The 16584-nt window shown below is 42.8% G+C and overlaps 1 protein-coding gene across 1 annotated transcript in view; it reads right to left on the bottom strand.

The window, feature by feature from the left end:
* Positions 1 to 15088, bottom strand: part of UMODL1 (uromodulin like 1) — a 91608-nt gene extending 76520 nt beyond the window's left edge. The window contains exon 1 of the mRNA XM_056559729.1: positions 14942 to 15088. Within this exon, the coding sequence (XP_056415704.1) occupies positions 14942 to 15023 (82 nt within the window). The 5' untranslated portion in view covers positions 15024 to 15088. The remainder of the gene's footprint in view (positions 1 to 14941) is intronic.
* Positions 15089 to 16584: the final 1496 nt, after the last annotated feature.

The raw sequence follows: 16584 nt of genomic DNA, 5'->3' as shown, positions 1-16584 counted from the left end.
GGAGACAAAATCGTGGTCAACCACGGTTTTGACTCCGGTTTAAAAACCGTACTGCAACCGCATACGTTTTTTTTAACATGGACGTCAATGGGAAACGCACATGTATACGGTTCCATACGGGAAAAACGTATACATTTTTACTTTGCACATGCGCATTTGAATCCTAAAGTCCCCACCCAAGACCCCTCCCATTAAAAATGGACAAAATTTTCAAAAACGTATGTTTTTTTTAAGTAAAAACTGACGGAACTGTATGCACTTTTAAAAAACAGTATACTGTTTAAAAACGCATACGGTTTACTTTTTTCCATACTGTTCCATCCGTTTTTTTGCCATACGGTTTTCTTTAGAAAAACGGATTGAAAACAGTATGGCAAAAACGTAGTGTGAACCCAGCCTGAGTCATTTCACATGCTAGAAAGCACCTCATAGAATCCTAAATATATCTGATGTAAACGTATCAGTTAAAGGGACAGTGACCAAATAACCATTCGTTTGGCTGCAAAAGATCTAACAGTCTAATCTGTGCTAAAGTAACTGTATTACATAGAACTCGCATGAGAAGTTGATTAAAGTTGTTTCAAGGAGTTCAGAGATCTCATTGGTCCTGACCTACGGGAATATCTCAATTGACAAAAAGCTGGATCCACAAGGGAACATCAGGTTAACTACACCACCCGGCCATGTGACTTAAAGGGGTACTCCACTGGGAAAAAAAATTGAATCAACTGGTGTCAGAAAATTTAACAGATTTGTAAATTACTTTTATAAAAAAAAAAAATATATATATATATATATATATATATATATATATATATATATTGATCCTTCCAGTAATTATCAGCTGCTGTATGACCCACAGGAAGTTCTTTTCTTTTTGAATTTCCTTTCTGTCTGACCACAGTGCTCTCTGCTGACACCTCTGTCCATTTTAGGAACTGTCCAGAGCAGGAACAAATCCCCATAGCAAACCTCTCCTGTTCTGGACAGTTCCGAAAAATTGGACAGAGGTGTCAGCAGAGAGCACTGTGGTCAGACAGAAAGGAAATTCAAAAAGAAAAGAACTTCCTGTGGATCATACAGCAGCTGATACGTACTGGAAGGACTAAGATTTTTTAATAGAAGTAATTTACAAATCTAAAACAAAAATTAACCACACCTCAAGAATACTACCCTAGGGTACACAGTGAATAAAGACATAAAGTTTTGAAAAAAATGCAGATTTTATTAAAACAGTATTGTGTAAAAAATCTAAATGGTTAAAAATATCAGAGCAATGTCAGTGTTATCTTAAACTGTCATTGGGCCCTAATGACAGAATTAGAAAATATAAATATAGCAACCACCTAATATAGAATATTCTATAGATGTTAAAAATAAATGCAATTTTTCAGCGGCATATAATGATCCGGAGTTGACTATTAATCCGGCACCTATGATGAATAAAAAAGGGCTGATAGTCCGGCACTTGTAATGGAAAAGGCAAAGTCACTTGATGGACTGATGTACAGGTGTATAAAAAGCTGCCCACAGATGTTAACCCCTTAAGGACTCAGCCCATTTTGGCCTTAAGGACTCAGACAATTTAATTTTTACGTTTTCATTTTTTCCTCCTCGCCTTCTAAAAATCATAACTCTTTTATATTTTCATCCACAGACTAGTATGAGGGCTTGTTTTTTGCGCGACCAGTTGTCCTTTGTAATGACATCACTCATTATATGATAAAATGTATGGCGCAACCAAAAAACACTATTTTTGTGGGGAAATTAAAAAGAAAAACGCAATTTTGCTAATTTTGGAAGGTTTCGTTTTCACGCCCTACAATTTACGGTAAAAATTACATGTGTTCTTTATTCTGAGGGTCAATACGATTAAAATGATACCCATTATTATATACTTTTATATTATTGTTGCGCTTAAAAAAAAATCACAAACTTTTTAACCAAATTAGTACGTTTATAATCCCTTTATTTTGATGACCTATAACTTTTTTATTTTTCCGTATAAGCGGCGGTATGGGGGCTCATTTTTTGCGCCATGATCTGTACTTTTTTTTGATACCACATTTGCATATAAAAAAACTTTTAATACATTTTTTATAATTTTTTTTAAATAAAATGTATTTAAAAAGTAGCAATTTTGGACTTTTTTTTTTACGTTCACACCGTAAGGGATCATTAACATTTTATTTTAATAGTTCGGAAATTTACGCACGCGGCGATACCAAATATGGCTATAAAATTTATTTACGCTTTTTGGGGGTAAAATAGGAAAAAACTGACGTTTTACTTTTTTATTGGGGGAGGGGATTTTTCACTTTTACTTTTACATTTTTTTACATTTTTTTTTACACTTGAATAGTCCCCATAGGGGACTATTCATAGCAATACCATGATTGCTAATACTGATCTGTTCTATGTATAGGACATAGAACAGATCAGTGTTATCGGCGATCTTCTGCTCTGGTCTGCCGGAGCCGGACGGAGGAAGGAGAGGGGACCTCCGTGCGGCGTTCTGAATGATCGGATCCCTGCAGCAGCGCTGCGGGCTATCCGATCGTTCATTTAAATCGCGCACTGCCGCAGATGCCGGGATCTGTATTGATCCTGGCACCTGAGGGGTTAATGGCGGACGCCTGTGAGATCGCGGGCGTCGGCCATTGCCGGCGGGTCCCTGGCTGCGATCAGCAGCCGGGATCAGCCGCACATGACACGGGCATCGCTCCGATGCCCGCGGTTATGCACGGGACGTAAATGTACGTCCTGGTGCGTTAAGTACCACTGCACCAGGACGTACATTTACGTCCTGTGTCCTTAAGGGGTTAAACAAATGCAAAATTCAACCTCACCCTGGCTGCTGGTCCCGTACTGCGACGGGCCGATAGTTGGAATTCTTGTGTTGGCTGCAGCAATCCCGGCGCGAGAGCCTAGATGGATAATGGCTCCGGCAGGAGACTCTCTCTGGAGCGGTCCGTGGTATCGGCAAATACCTGGATGTGTATCGGACCCTCGCTGGAGAGATCGTGGCTGGGTTCTGGTATTGCAGGCAGCAGGTTGGTAATGCGCTCAGTGGGAGAGGATGTTTGGTGAATGCAGCAAGTGTTGCACAAAGTTCTGGTCCGGCTTCAGTCTAGGTGGTGCGTGCGAATTGTGCTCTGTTCAGATTAGGTATCAGCCTAGACGCGTTTCAGGGTGCTAAAAACTACCCCTTCCTCAGTAGTCAACTCCGGATCATTATATGCCATTGAAAAATTGCATTTATTTTTAACATCTATAGAATATTCTATATTAGGTGGTTGCTATATTTATATTTACATTTTCTAATTCTGTCATTAGGGCCCAATGACAGTTTTAGATAACACTGACATTGCTCTGATATTTTTAAGCATTTAGGTTTTTTACACAATACTGTTTTAATAAAATCAGCATTTTTTTCAAAGGGTAGTATTCTTGAGGTGTGGTTAATTTGTGTTTTCGTTTTTACCCATTTGGATTGGTGGGGATCAATCCTTTAACCACAATAACCTCGAATACCTGGTTGTGAGCTGCACACATTTTTCTAATTTACAAATCTGTTTAACTTTCTGGCACCAGTTGATTTAAAAAAAAAAAAAAATTTCCAGTGGAGTACCCCTTTAACTGTTAGAGGACTACTACTCCTAGCTAGCCTACAGCATGAGGGTACGTTCACACTAAAGAGTGTGAATGGAATCTCCGCTCGCAGAATTCTGCGCGCGGAGATTCAGCCTGGCAGCCAACGGTGGCGGTAGGACCGAGGGGCACTGCGCCGTCACTTTTGACGGCTGCGCAGTACTCGCGGACTTCCACACAAAGAATGAACATCTTCTTTCTTCGCGCGGAACAATTTCAGCGACTGAAATTCTCGCGGAAGACCCATTCACACTAATGTTAAATTCACACCGCGGAATTCCGTAGTGTGAACATACCCTATCGCTCATCCTCCCTGTGTTTTCTACACCATCATTGTCTCGTCCCGGATGTGGAGGCGAACCATACTGTACGCCATCAAGGCCCCAGACACTGGCTCATCCAGAAACTCTGCATATGATCCATACAAAGTCCCAGATCGGTCAGCATCTTACCGCCCCCGACATCCCATGGTTTCTTTCCAGGTCCCCACTGGACTGGTGGGTGATAGGGTGGCACAGGTGGGCAGCCGAGCATTGCTTTACCGCTATTCACTTTTCATTTGAAAGCATCGATACCTATGTACAGGTTTGGACGATGACTATTAATTCTAAAGGACCAGATGGTGTCATGTGACCTTTCAGCATTATGGGTGAAATATTACTCTCAAATAAATGGGGTTCTTAGTCCGCAGTCCGGGGTTGCAGATCTGTATAGGTGACCATGTAACGAAAATCCGGTACCCAGCTATCAGAGCAGTGTTTCCCAACCAGGGTGCCTCCAGCTGTTGCCGAACTACAACTCCCAGCATGCCCGGACAGCCTTTGGCTGTCCGGGCATGCTGGGAGTTGTAGTTTTGCAACAGCTGGAGGCGCTCTGGTTGGCAAACACTGTATCAGAGTCTACCCTGCAACCGGGAGAGAAGACAGAAGTCATACGCTGCCATTGCCTATACTGATCCAATTCATCTTGAGGGTGAACACGTGATCACCAGGGTGTTGGTCAGGGCTCAAGTACTGCATTATAACTTATCCCCTAAGTTATAGATCGCGTGGGGGGGGGGGGGGGGGGGGGGGGGTTCGAGTGCTGGCCCCTCCCCCAGGATCTACCCCATAGAGATACATGGAGGGGGCGTGTCTGCCGCTGCTTTCTGCTGGGGACGAAACTTCCCTTTATGCAGACTGCCGTGGCTCCGTCCAGGGGATCCCGGGGGGCCCCAGCGCTCGGAGCACAACCCCCCCCCCCCCCCCCCCCCCGCGCCATCTATAACTTATCCCCTAACTTTTGGATAGGGGATAAGTTATTCTGCGCTGGAATACTCCTTTAAGGGGGTACTCCACTGGAAAACATTTTCTTTACAATCAACTGGTGCCAGAAAGTTAAACAGATTTGTAAATTACTTCTATTAAAAAAAAATCTTAATCCTTTCAGTACTTATTATCTGCTGAATACTACAGAGGAAATTCTTTTCTTTTTGGAACACAGTGCTCTCTGCTGACACCTCTGTCCATTTTAACAACTGTCCAGAGTAGGAGAAAATCCCCATAGCAAACAGCTGTTGTATGATCCACAGGAAGTTCTTTTCTTTTTGAATTTCCTTTCTGCCTGACCACAGTGCTCTCTGCTGACACCTCTGTAGGAGCAATTTCCCACGAAAAACCTCTCCTGCTCTGGACAGTTCCTAAAATAGACAGAGGTGTCAGCAGAGAGCACTGTGGTCAGACAGCAAGGAAATTCAAAAAGAAAAGAACTTCCTGTGGAGCATACAGCAGCTGATAAGTACAGGAAGGATTAAGATGTTTTAATAGAAGTAATTTACAAATCTGTTTAACTTTCTGGCACCTGTTGATTAAAAAAAAAAAAAAAAAGTTTTCCACCGGAGTACCCCTTTAACCCCTTAAGGACTCAGGGTTTTTCCGTTTTTGCACTTTCGTTTTTTCCTCCTCACCTTTTAAAAATCATAACCCTTTCAATTTTCCACCTAAAAATCCATATTATGGCTTATTTTTTGTGTCACCAATTCTACTTTGCAGTGACATCAGTCATTTTACCCAAAAATTCACAGCGAAACGGGAAAAAAAATCATTGTGCGACAAAATCGAAGAAAAAAACGCCATTTTGTAAATTTTGGGGGCTTCTGTTTCTACGCAGTGCATATTTCGGTAAAAATGACATCTTCTCTTTATTCTGTAGGTCCATACGGTTAAAATGATCCCCTACTTATATAGGTTTGATTTTGTCGCACTTCTGGAAAAAATCATAACTACATGCAGGAAAATTTATACGTTTAAAAATGTCATCTTCTGACCCCTATAACTTTTTTATTTTTCCGTGTATGGGGCGGTATGAGGACTCATTTTTTGCGCCGTGATCTGAAGTTTTTATCGGTATGAATTTTGTTTTGATCGGACTTTTTGATCGCTTTTTATTCATTTTTTAATGGTATAAAAAGTGACAATTTTTTTGCGCGTACGCCATTGACCGTGTGGTTTAATTAACTATATATTTTTTATAGTTCAGACATTTATGCACGCGGCGATACCACATATGTTTATTTATTTTTTTTATTTACACTGTTTTATTTTTTTTATGGGAAAAGGGGGGTGATTCTAACTTTTATTAGGGAAGGGGTTAAATGACCTTTATTAACCCCTTAAGGACTGAGCCCTTTTTCACCTTAAGGACCAGAGCGTTTTTTGCACATCTGACCACTGTCACATTAATAACTCTGGAATGCTTTTAGTTATCATTCTGATTCCGAGATTGTTTTTTCGTGACATATTCTACTTTAACATAGTGGTAACATTTTGTGGTAACTTGCATCCTTTCTTGGTGAAAAATCCCCAAATTTGATGAAAAATTTGAAAATTTTGCATTTTTCTAACTTTGAAGCTCTCTGCTTGTAAGGAAAATGGATATTCCAAATATATTTTTTTTTAATTCACATATACAATATGTCTACTTTATGTTTACATCATAAAATTGATGAGTTTTTACTTTTGGAAGACACCAGAGGGCTTCAAAGTTCCGCAGCAATTTTCCAATTGTTCACAAAATTTTGAAACTTGCTTTTTTTCAGGGACCAGTTCAGGTTTGAAGTGGATTTGAAGGGTCTTCATATTAGAAATACCCCATAAATTACCCCATTATAAAAACTGCACCCCCCAAAGTATTCAAAATGACATTCAGTAAGCGTTTTAACCCTTTAGAGGTTTCACAGGAATAGCAGCAAAGTGAAGGAGAAAATTCACAATCTTAATTTTTTACACTCGCATGTTCTTGTAGACACAATTTTTGCATTTTTGCAAGGGGTAAAAAGAAGAAAATTTTTACTTGTATTTGTAGCCCAATTTCTCTCAAGTAAGCACATACCTCATATGTCTATGTAAAGTGTTCGGAGGGCGCAGTAGATGGCTCAGAAGGGAAGGAGCGACAAATGGTTTTTGGGGGGCATGTCACCTTTAGGAAGCCCCTATGGTGCCAGAACAGCAAAAAAAAAACACATGGCATACCATTTTGGAAACTAGACCCCTCGGGGAACATAACAAGGGGTAAAGTGAACCTTAATACCCCACAGGTGATTCACGCCTTTTGCATATGTAAAAAAATAATAATAATTTTTACCTAAAATGCTTGGTTTCCCAAAAGTTTTACATTTTTCAAAAGGGTATTAGCAGAAAATACCCCCCAAAATTTGAAGCCCAATTTCTCCCGATTCAGAAAACACCCCATATGGGGGTGAAAAGTGCTCTGCTGGCGCACTACAGGTCTCAGAAGAGAAGGAGTCACATTTGGCTTTTTGAAAGCAAATTTTGCTCTGGGGGCATGCCGCATTTAGGAAGCCCCTATGGTGCCAGGACAGCAAAAAAAAAACACATGGCATACCATTTTGGAAACTAGACCCCTCGGGGAACGTAACAAGGGGTTAAGTGAACCTTAATACCCCACAGGTGTTTCACGACTATTGCATATGTTAAAAAATATATATATATTTTTTACCTAAAATGCTTCTTTTCCCAAAAATGTTACATTTTTAAAAAGGGTAAAAGCAGAAAATACCCCCCAAAATTTGTAACACAATTTCTCCCTAGTACGGCGATACCCCATATGTGGCCCTAAACTGTTGCCTTGAAATACGACAGGGCTCCAAAGTGAGAGCGCCATGCGCATTTGAGGCCTAAATTAGGACTTGCATAGGGGTGGACATAGGGGTATTCTACGCCAGTGATTCCCAAACAGGGTGCCTCCAGCTGTTGTAAAACTCCCAGCATGCCTGGACACTCAGTGGCTATCTGGCAATACTGGGAGTAGTTGTTTTGCAACAGCTGGAGGCTCCGTTTTGGAAACCATGGCGTACCAGACGTTTTTCATTTTCATTGGGGAGGGGAGGGGGGCTGTGTAGGGGTATGTGTATATGTAGTGTTTTTTACTTTTTATTTTATTTTTTGTGGTAGTGTAGTGTAGTGTTTTTAGGGTACAGTCGCACGGGCGGGGGTTCACAGTAGTTTCTCGCTGTCAGTTTGATCTGTTGCAGAAAATTTGCCGCAGCTCAAACTTGCAGCCCGATACTTACTGTAAACCTCCACCCATGTAAGTGTACCCTGTACATTCACATGGGGGGGGGGGACGGGGACATCCAGCTGTTGCAAAACTACAACTCCCAGCATGCGCTGACAGACTGTACATGCTGAGAGTTTTAGTTTTGCAACAGCTGTAGGCACACTGGTTATGTATCACTGAGTTTGTGACCTTACTCAGTGTTTCAAAACCAGTGTGCCTCCAGCTGTTGCAAAACTACAACTCCCAGCATGTACGGTGCATGGTGTAAGGTGACTGCTGGGAGTTGTAGTTTGCAACAGCTGGAGGCACACCAGTCGTGAAACACTGAGTTAGGTAAAAAAAAAAACTGAGTTTCACAACCAGTGTGCCTTCAGCCGTTGCAAAACTACAACTCTCAGCAGTCACCGACAGCCAATGGGAATGCTGGAAGTTGTAGTTATGCAACCAGCAGATGCACCACTACAACTCCCAGCATGCACTTTAGCTGTTTGTGCAAGCTGGGAGTTGTAGTTATACAACAGCTGAAGGTACACTTTTCCATAGAAAAAATGTGCCTCCAGCTGTTGCAAAACCATAAGTTGTGGTGGTATGCCTCCTGCTGTTGCATAACTACAGCTCCCAGCATGCCCTTTTTGCATGCTGGGAGCTGTTGCTAAGCAACAGCAGGAGGCTGTAACTCACCTCCTGCTGCTGCTCCGTAATCCGGCCGATTAATCAGGGCGATCGTGAGGTGCCACCTCACCCCTGCAGGCTCTGGCTGTTCGGGGCCGTCAGAGACGGCCCCGAACAGCCAGTAATTACGGGTCACCGGGTCACCGGAGACCCGATTGACCCGGAATCGCCGCAGATCGCTGGACTGAATTGTCCAGCGATCTGCGTCCATCCCCGACATGGGGGGGCATAATGACCCCCCTGGGTGATATGCCGGGATGCCTGCTGAATGATTTCAGCAGGCATCCGGCTCTGGTCCCCAACCGGCTAGCGGTGGGGACCGGAATTCCCACAGGCGTATGGATACGCCCTGCGTCCTTAAGGACTCGGAATGCAGGGCGTATCCATATGCCCTGCGTCCTTAAGAGGTTAACACTTTTTTTTTGCAGTGTTATAGCTCCCATAGGGACCTATAACACTGCACACACTGATCTCTCATACTGATCATTGTTATAAAATAGGGACCTATAACACTGCACACACTGATCTTCTATGCTGATCACTGGCGTGTATTAACACTCCTGTGATCAGTGTTATCGGCGCTTGACTGCTCCTGCCTGGATCTCAGGCACTGAGCAGTCATTCGGCGAACGGACAGCGAGGAGGCAGGTAAGGGCCCTCCCGGTGTCCTGTAAGCTGTTCGGGACGCCGGGGTGAAATTTCACGGCAGCGGTCCCGAACAGCCCGACCGACTAGCCGGCATACTTTCACCTTCACTTTAGAAGCGGCGGTCAGCTTTGACCGCCGCTTCTAAAGGGTTAATACCGCACATTGCCGCGATCGGTGATGTGTGGTATTAGCTGCAGGTCCCTGCCGTTGATGAGTGCCGGGACCAACGCGATGTGATTCGGGGTCGCGGGAGCCGACGCAGGACGTAAATATACCTCCTGCGACGTTAAGGGGTTAAGGGCAGGAGGGGTGTTAGGAAGATTTAGGGAATGTAATCTGAGTTAGTTTAGAAATATGGTTTGATGACAGGTACTCTTTAATTCCCATTTGTACCCTACCACCATCGATAGGGGCATCGCACTAGACTAGACTTCAAAGGGAGGGGTATTCCCATAGACTGCAAAGAGAATAAAATATTAACCCTTAGTCTGAGTTCACACTACAGAATTTCTGAGAAGAATAGAAATTCCACTTGGAAATTACAGTGCAGCAGAATCCCATTTCTGTCAATGGGATTCCACTAGAAATTGCACACTACAGAATTTCAATGGCAGAGCCTTCTGCCACTGAAATTCCTCAGCCGACTGATTCAGTCGATGCCAGCGCCCTCAGAATTTCTACCGGCCAGTGATTCCTGACAGTCCGTTTTTTTGTCACAATTCTGCAAAAACAGGGCCACATTAAGCCCTACGGAAAAGTGCCATTAACCCCTTAAGCGTTTTTCAGTTTTTGCATTTTCGTTTTTCCTCCTTACCTTTTAAACATCATAACCCTTCAAATTTACCACCTAAAAATCCATATTATGGCTTATTTTCTGCGCCACCAATTCTATTTTGCAGTGACATCAGTCATTTTACCCAAATTCATGGCAAAACGGGGAAAAAAATTATTCTGAGACAAAATTGAAGAAAAAACACCATTTTGTAACTTTTGGGGGCTTCCGTTTATACGCAGTACATTTATTTGTAAAAATGAAACTTATCTTTATTCTGTAGGTCCATACGGTTAGAATGATCCCCTACTTATATAGGTTGGATATTGTCGGACTTCCGGAAAAAATCATAACTTCATGCAGGAAAATGTATGCGTTTAAAAATGTAATCTTCTGACCCCTATAACTTTTTTATTTTTCCGCATATGGGGCGGTATGAGGGCTAATTTTTTTGTGTCGTGATCTGACATTTTTATCGATACCATTGTTGTTTTGATCAGAATTTTTGATCGCTTTTTATAAAAAAAATGTTATGGTACAAAAAGTGACCAAAAATACACTATTTTGGACTTTGAAATTTTTTATTTACGTGTACGCCATTGACCGTGCAGTTGAATTAACAATATATTTTTATAGGTCGGACATTTACGCACGTGGCGATACCACATATGTTTATATTTATTTTCATTTACATATTTTTTTTATTTAATAGGAAAAAGGGGGTGATTCTGACTTCTATTAATGAAGGGGTTAAATCACATTTAGTAACACTTTATTTTCTATCTTTTTTTTTGCAATTGCACACACTGATTTCCAACACTGATCACTGCCAGGCATTAACATGGCACTGATCAGTGTTTTAGCCGCTCGACTGCTCCTGTCTGGATCTCAGGCACGGAGCAGTCATTCGGTGATCGGACACGTAGGAGGCAAGTAGGGATCCTCCTCGTGTCCTGCAAGCTGTTCGGAACGCCGCGATTTCACTGCGGCGGTCCCGAACAGCCCGACAGAGCTGCCGGGAGGGTTTCGGTCTAGCTCCAGACACGGCGGTCAACTTTGATCGCCGTGTCTGAAGGGTTAATACCGGGCATCACTGCGATCGGTGATGTCCGGTACTAGCTGCGGGTCCCGGCCGTTGATGGCCGCCGGGACCGACTCAATATGACACGGGGTCAACGCCTGACCCCGCGTTATATCCCGGGAGCAGGTGCGGGACTTAAATATACGTACCGCGTCGTTAAGGGGTTAAATGGGCACTCTCATTAAAACTAATTTGTGCTATTGCACTCCTTATTGTAAATAAACAACATTTCTAATGTACTTTGTTTAAAAAAAAATGAAGTTTTCTATGTTTTATTTGTGTTTAAAAAAGATGCCACTAGGTGTCCCCCCTACTTGTCCAGAACACATTTCCCCCCTCCCATCTCTTGCACAGACTTTGGACTCCTGCTGGCCTGGCAGAAGTCCAAAATCAGGAAATGCAGTCTGGAGTGCTGAAGGGTGTGTGTGCAGCCTAAGCCAATCATAGCTCATCTCACACTGAACTGCTCTGGGATGTGTGTAGCAGAGTGAGGGAGGAAGTTCTCCCCTGTATGGCTTCAGATGATGTCACGCCTGCTGGGGAACGCCCCTTTCCAGTCTGTGAATCTGACTGAGCAGAAAATACAGAACAATATCAAGGTAGAAAACTAAAAAATAATAAAAATAAAGGCAGGGGGGTGGTTTATCATGATGGAGGCAGTGATCTGGGAGGATTATAACATTTAACAAGATCCTACATACGGAGATCATGTATGGCAGATGCCTATCTTTGGCCGGTATAGTGGTGCCAGGTAGATGAGTTTATGGCCCTCGCCAGCTCATAAAGTGCCCGTCACCCGCTGTTTAGATTACAGTCCATTAGGCCTCACCCCACCTCACAAACAATTTCTATCAAGTCTTTGTCTCATTTTGTGCGATGTCTTTACAGAGCGGCACCATTGTGTCTCCATGGAGAAGATGTTGGCAGCTTTGGTACTTTGGGGAGAGAATATGTTTTTGACAATCAGCCAAGTCAATAAAATCCCCATCTGAGGCTGTGAAAACATAATGCAGCATGGTATGTTCCCCATGTTCACCTCTTTGATAGCGATAAGCTGCAATTCCGGACTCTATAGAAAGTTATAGCATTAATTGGGGGGAAAAGCAGGTATTTCAACAACGCAAAAACCGCCACTGCAAGTGGACACACAGAGCTACCCGTCCACTGCCCGGAGCTCACTCTGCAGTCCCTATTGTGACTGCCGTCGGCGCATCTGCAGTGTGAAATTCACTGCAGATGTGCACCATGTGACCCTTAATCTTTCAAAAGTTAACATAGGGTGTATGAATACTACCATACAGTGCTCACAGTCAGTAAATAATACAACCATACAGTGCTCACAGTTAGTAAATAATATCAACATATAGGGGAAGATTTATCAAAACCTGTCCAGAGGAAAAGTTGCCCAGTTGCCCATAGCAACCAATCAGATCGCTTCTTTCATTTTTAACAAGGCCTCTACAAAATGAAAGAAGCATTCTTATTGGTTGCTATGGGCAACTGGGCAGCTTTTCCTCCAGACAGGTTTTGATAAATCTCCCCCATAGTACTCTTAGTCAGCAAAAAATATCACCATACAGTGCTCACAGCCAGTAAAGGATGGCACCGTGCAGTCCTCATAATCAGTAAATAATACCACCATACAGTGATCAACGTCACTAAATGCATCATACAGTGTTCACAAAGTCAGTAAGCAATACCACCATATAGTGCCCACAGTCGGTAAATAATACCACCATATAGTGCCTACAGTCAGTAAATAATACCACCGTATAGTGCCCACAGTCAGTAAATAATACCACCATACAGTGTCCACAGTCAGAAAATAATACCACTGTATAGTGCCCACAGTCAGTAAATAATACCACCATATAGTGCCCACAGTCAGTAAATAATACCACCATATAGTGCCCACAGTCAGTAAATAATACCACCATATAGTGCCCACAGACTGTAAATAATACCACCATATAGTGCTCACAGACTGTAAATAATACCACCATATAGTGCCCACAATCAGTAAATAATACCACCATATAGTGCCCACGGTCAGTAAATAATACTACCGTATAGTGCCCACAGTCGGTAAATAATACCACCATATAGTGCCCACAGTCAGTAAATAATACCACCATATAGTGCCCACAGTCAGAAAATAATACCATTATATAGTGCTCACAGTCAGTAAATAATACCACCAGATAGAGCCCACAGTCAGTAAATAATACCATCATATAGTGCCCACAGTCGGTAAATAATACCACCATATAGTGCCCACATTTAGAAAATAATACCACCATTTAGTGCCCACAGTCAGTAAATAATACCACCATATAGTGCCCACAGTCAGTAAATAATACCACCATATAGTGCCCACAGACTGTAAATAATACCACCATATAGTGCCCACAGTCAGAAAATAATACCATTATATAGTGCTCACAGTCAGTAAATAATACCACCATATAGTGCCCACAATCAGAAAATAATACCACCATACAGTAATCAGACAGTGCCATCATGATGAAAAAACGCTTATATAGCAGGGACTTGTAGTTAGTCCCTAGTACGGGAACTGGTTAGGGCCATAGATTAGTGTTACGTAGCCAGTGGCTCTCTAACTGTTGCAAAACTACAACTCCCAGCAAAGCCTGACAGATGGTTGCTTGAAGTTGTGATTTTGCAACAGCTGGAGAACCATAAGTTGGGGAACACAGCCCTGGATGGAGGAGATCGAATAGTCTATATCAGTGGTCTTCAACTTGCGGACCTCCAGATGTTGCAAAATTACAACTCCCAGCATGCCCGGACAGCCAACGGCTGTCCGGGCATGCTGGGAATTGTAGTTTTGCAGCATCTGGAGGTCCGCAGATTGAAGACCACTGGTCTATACGAAAAAGATGAACCCTCCTTAAGGAGACAGAAGATCTTGGGGTATTAATCATACGCAAATCTTTTTAGGGTGCATCCAAATCACAATTTTACCATCCTACGTCTTCAACAAATGCATCAGTTTTGATCCGAATCCGATTTTGCACAATTATAGATCGGAGGTAAAAACGGGGTTGACCACGATTTTTCGTCAGGATTAAAAATCGGATCGAAATCGCGTCCAATTTTTATTATTATTGATGTCTATGTAAATCGCATGGAATCGTGTGACTGTGCGATTTTATCAGATTAATCGCACACAATTTTTTTGTACGCATGCGCAGTAGACTTCAAAACACATACGCTTCAAATATCTAAAACTTTATTGCCATTGGCATACATATTCATTTTTAAAAACAGGATCAGATTTTTATTGAAAATCGGATGGAATTTTCATCTGTACGATTTTTGGATAGCAAAGAAATTTGTACATACGATTTTTTTCAATCCGATTCCGTCCGACTTTACAGTCCGATAATCGGATGGTTAAATCGTGATGTGACCCTAGCCTAAGCCCAATTTTCATTAGACCACAAAGAAAATGACTGGAAAATCAGGAAGCTAAGATAGGTGTCCCTGCATGTGCCCAATGACTGGTCCTTATAGATAACAAGCGGGTACCCACTCACCCATCATCTGCCCACTGCCCAGCCCTGCAGCCATCCATAGAAGGGTCAGGTGAAGAAGAGTCTTCTCATCCATCCTCCACATCTACCAGAAGGAAAGCGATGAATTCTCCTCCAGATTATAATGAGGATCGGAGAAATGATAGGATTGTTTTTCTTGACTTGCAGTTTCGGAAGACTGAGGAAATCCACCGGGGATACGTATTAACTTCATCTCCTCGACCCAACCCCCTCCATACACCTGTGGCTCTCTACAAGGTGTCATAATTGTAGGCACTTCTATGCAGGGCCAGATTAAGGCTGCCTGGAAGACGGAGCACTTCATTATGATGCCCCCCCCCCGACAGTTCCCCCGCATTAGGTGCAGTATAGTTCCCCCACATTAGGTGCAGTATAGTTCCCCACATTAGGTGCAGTATAGTTCCCCACATTATGCGCAGTATAGTTCCCCACATTAGGTGCAGTATAGCTCCCCACATTAGATGCAGTATAGCTCCCCACATTAGGTGCAGTATAGTTCCCCACATTATGTGCAGTATAGTTCCCCACATTAGGTGCAGTATAGTTTTCCACATTATGCGCAGTATAGTTCCCCACATTATGCGCAGTATAGTTCCCCCACATTATGCGCAGTATAGTTCCCCCACATTAGGTGCAGTATAGTTCCCCACATTAGGTGCAGTATAGTTCTCCACATTAGGTGCAGTATAGCTCTCCACATTAGGTGCAGTATAGTTCCCCACATTAGGTGCAGTATAGCTCCCCCACATTAGGTGCAGTATAGTTCTCCACATTAGGTGCAGTATATTTCCCCCACATTAGGTGCAGTATAGTTCCCCACATTAGGTGCAGTATAGCTCTCCACATTAGGCACAGTATAGTTTTCCCCTCATTAGGTGCAGTATAGTTCCCCACATTAGGTGCAGTATAGTTCCCCCATATTAAATGCAGTATAGTTCCCCCACATTAGGTGCAGTATAGTTCTCCACATTAGGTGCAGTATAGCTCCCCCACATTAGGTGCAGTATAGTTTTCCACATTATGCGCAGTATAGTTCCCCACATTATGCGCAGTATAGTTCCCCCACATTATGCGCAGTATAGTTCCCCCACATTAGGTGCAGTATAGTTCCCCACATTAGGTGCAGTATAGTTCTCCACATTAGGTGCAGTATAGCTCTCCACATTAGGTGCAGTATAGTTCCCCACATTAGGTGCAGTATAGCTCCCCCACATTAGGTGCAGTATAGTTCTCCACATTAGGTGCAGTATATTTCCCCCACATTAGGTGCAGTATAGTTCCCCACATTAGGTGCAGTATAGCTCTCCACATTAGGCGCAGTATAGTTTTCCCCTCATTAGGTGCAGTATAGTTCCCCACATTAGGTGCAGTATAGTTCCCCCATATTAAGTGCAGTATAGTTCCCCCACATTAGGTGCAGTATAGTTCCCCCACATTAGGTGCAGTATAGCTCCCCCACATTAGGTGCAGTATAGTTTTCCACATTATGCGCAGTATAGTTCCCCACATTAGGTGCAGTATAGCTCCCCACATTAGGTGCAGTATAGTTTTCCACATTATGCGCAGTATAGTTCCCCACATTAGGTGCAGTATAGTTCCCCACATTAGGTGCAGTACAGTTCCCC

The sequence above is a fragment of the Hyla sarda genome, chromosome 2 (assembly GCF_029499605.1).
Source record: "Hyla sarda isolate aHylSar1 chromosome 2, aHylSar1.hap1, whole genome shotgun sequence".
NCBI classification, from domain to species: domain Eukaryota; kingdom Metazoa; phylum Chordata; class Amphibia; order Anura; family Hylidae; genus Hyla; species Hyla sarda.
Note: the sequence above shows the minus strand (reverse complement) of the source record. Positions and strands in the feature narration are given on the sequence as shown.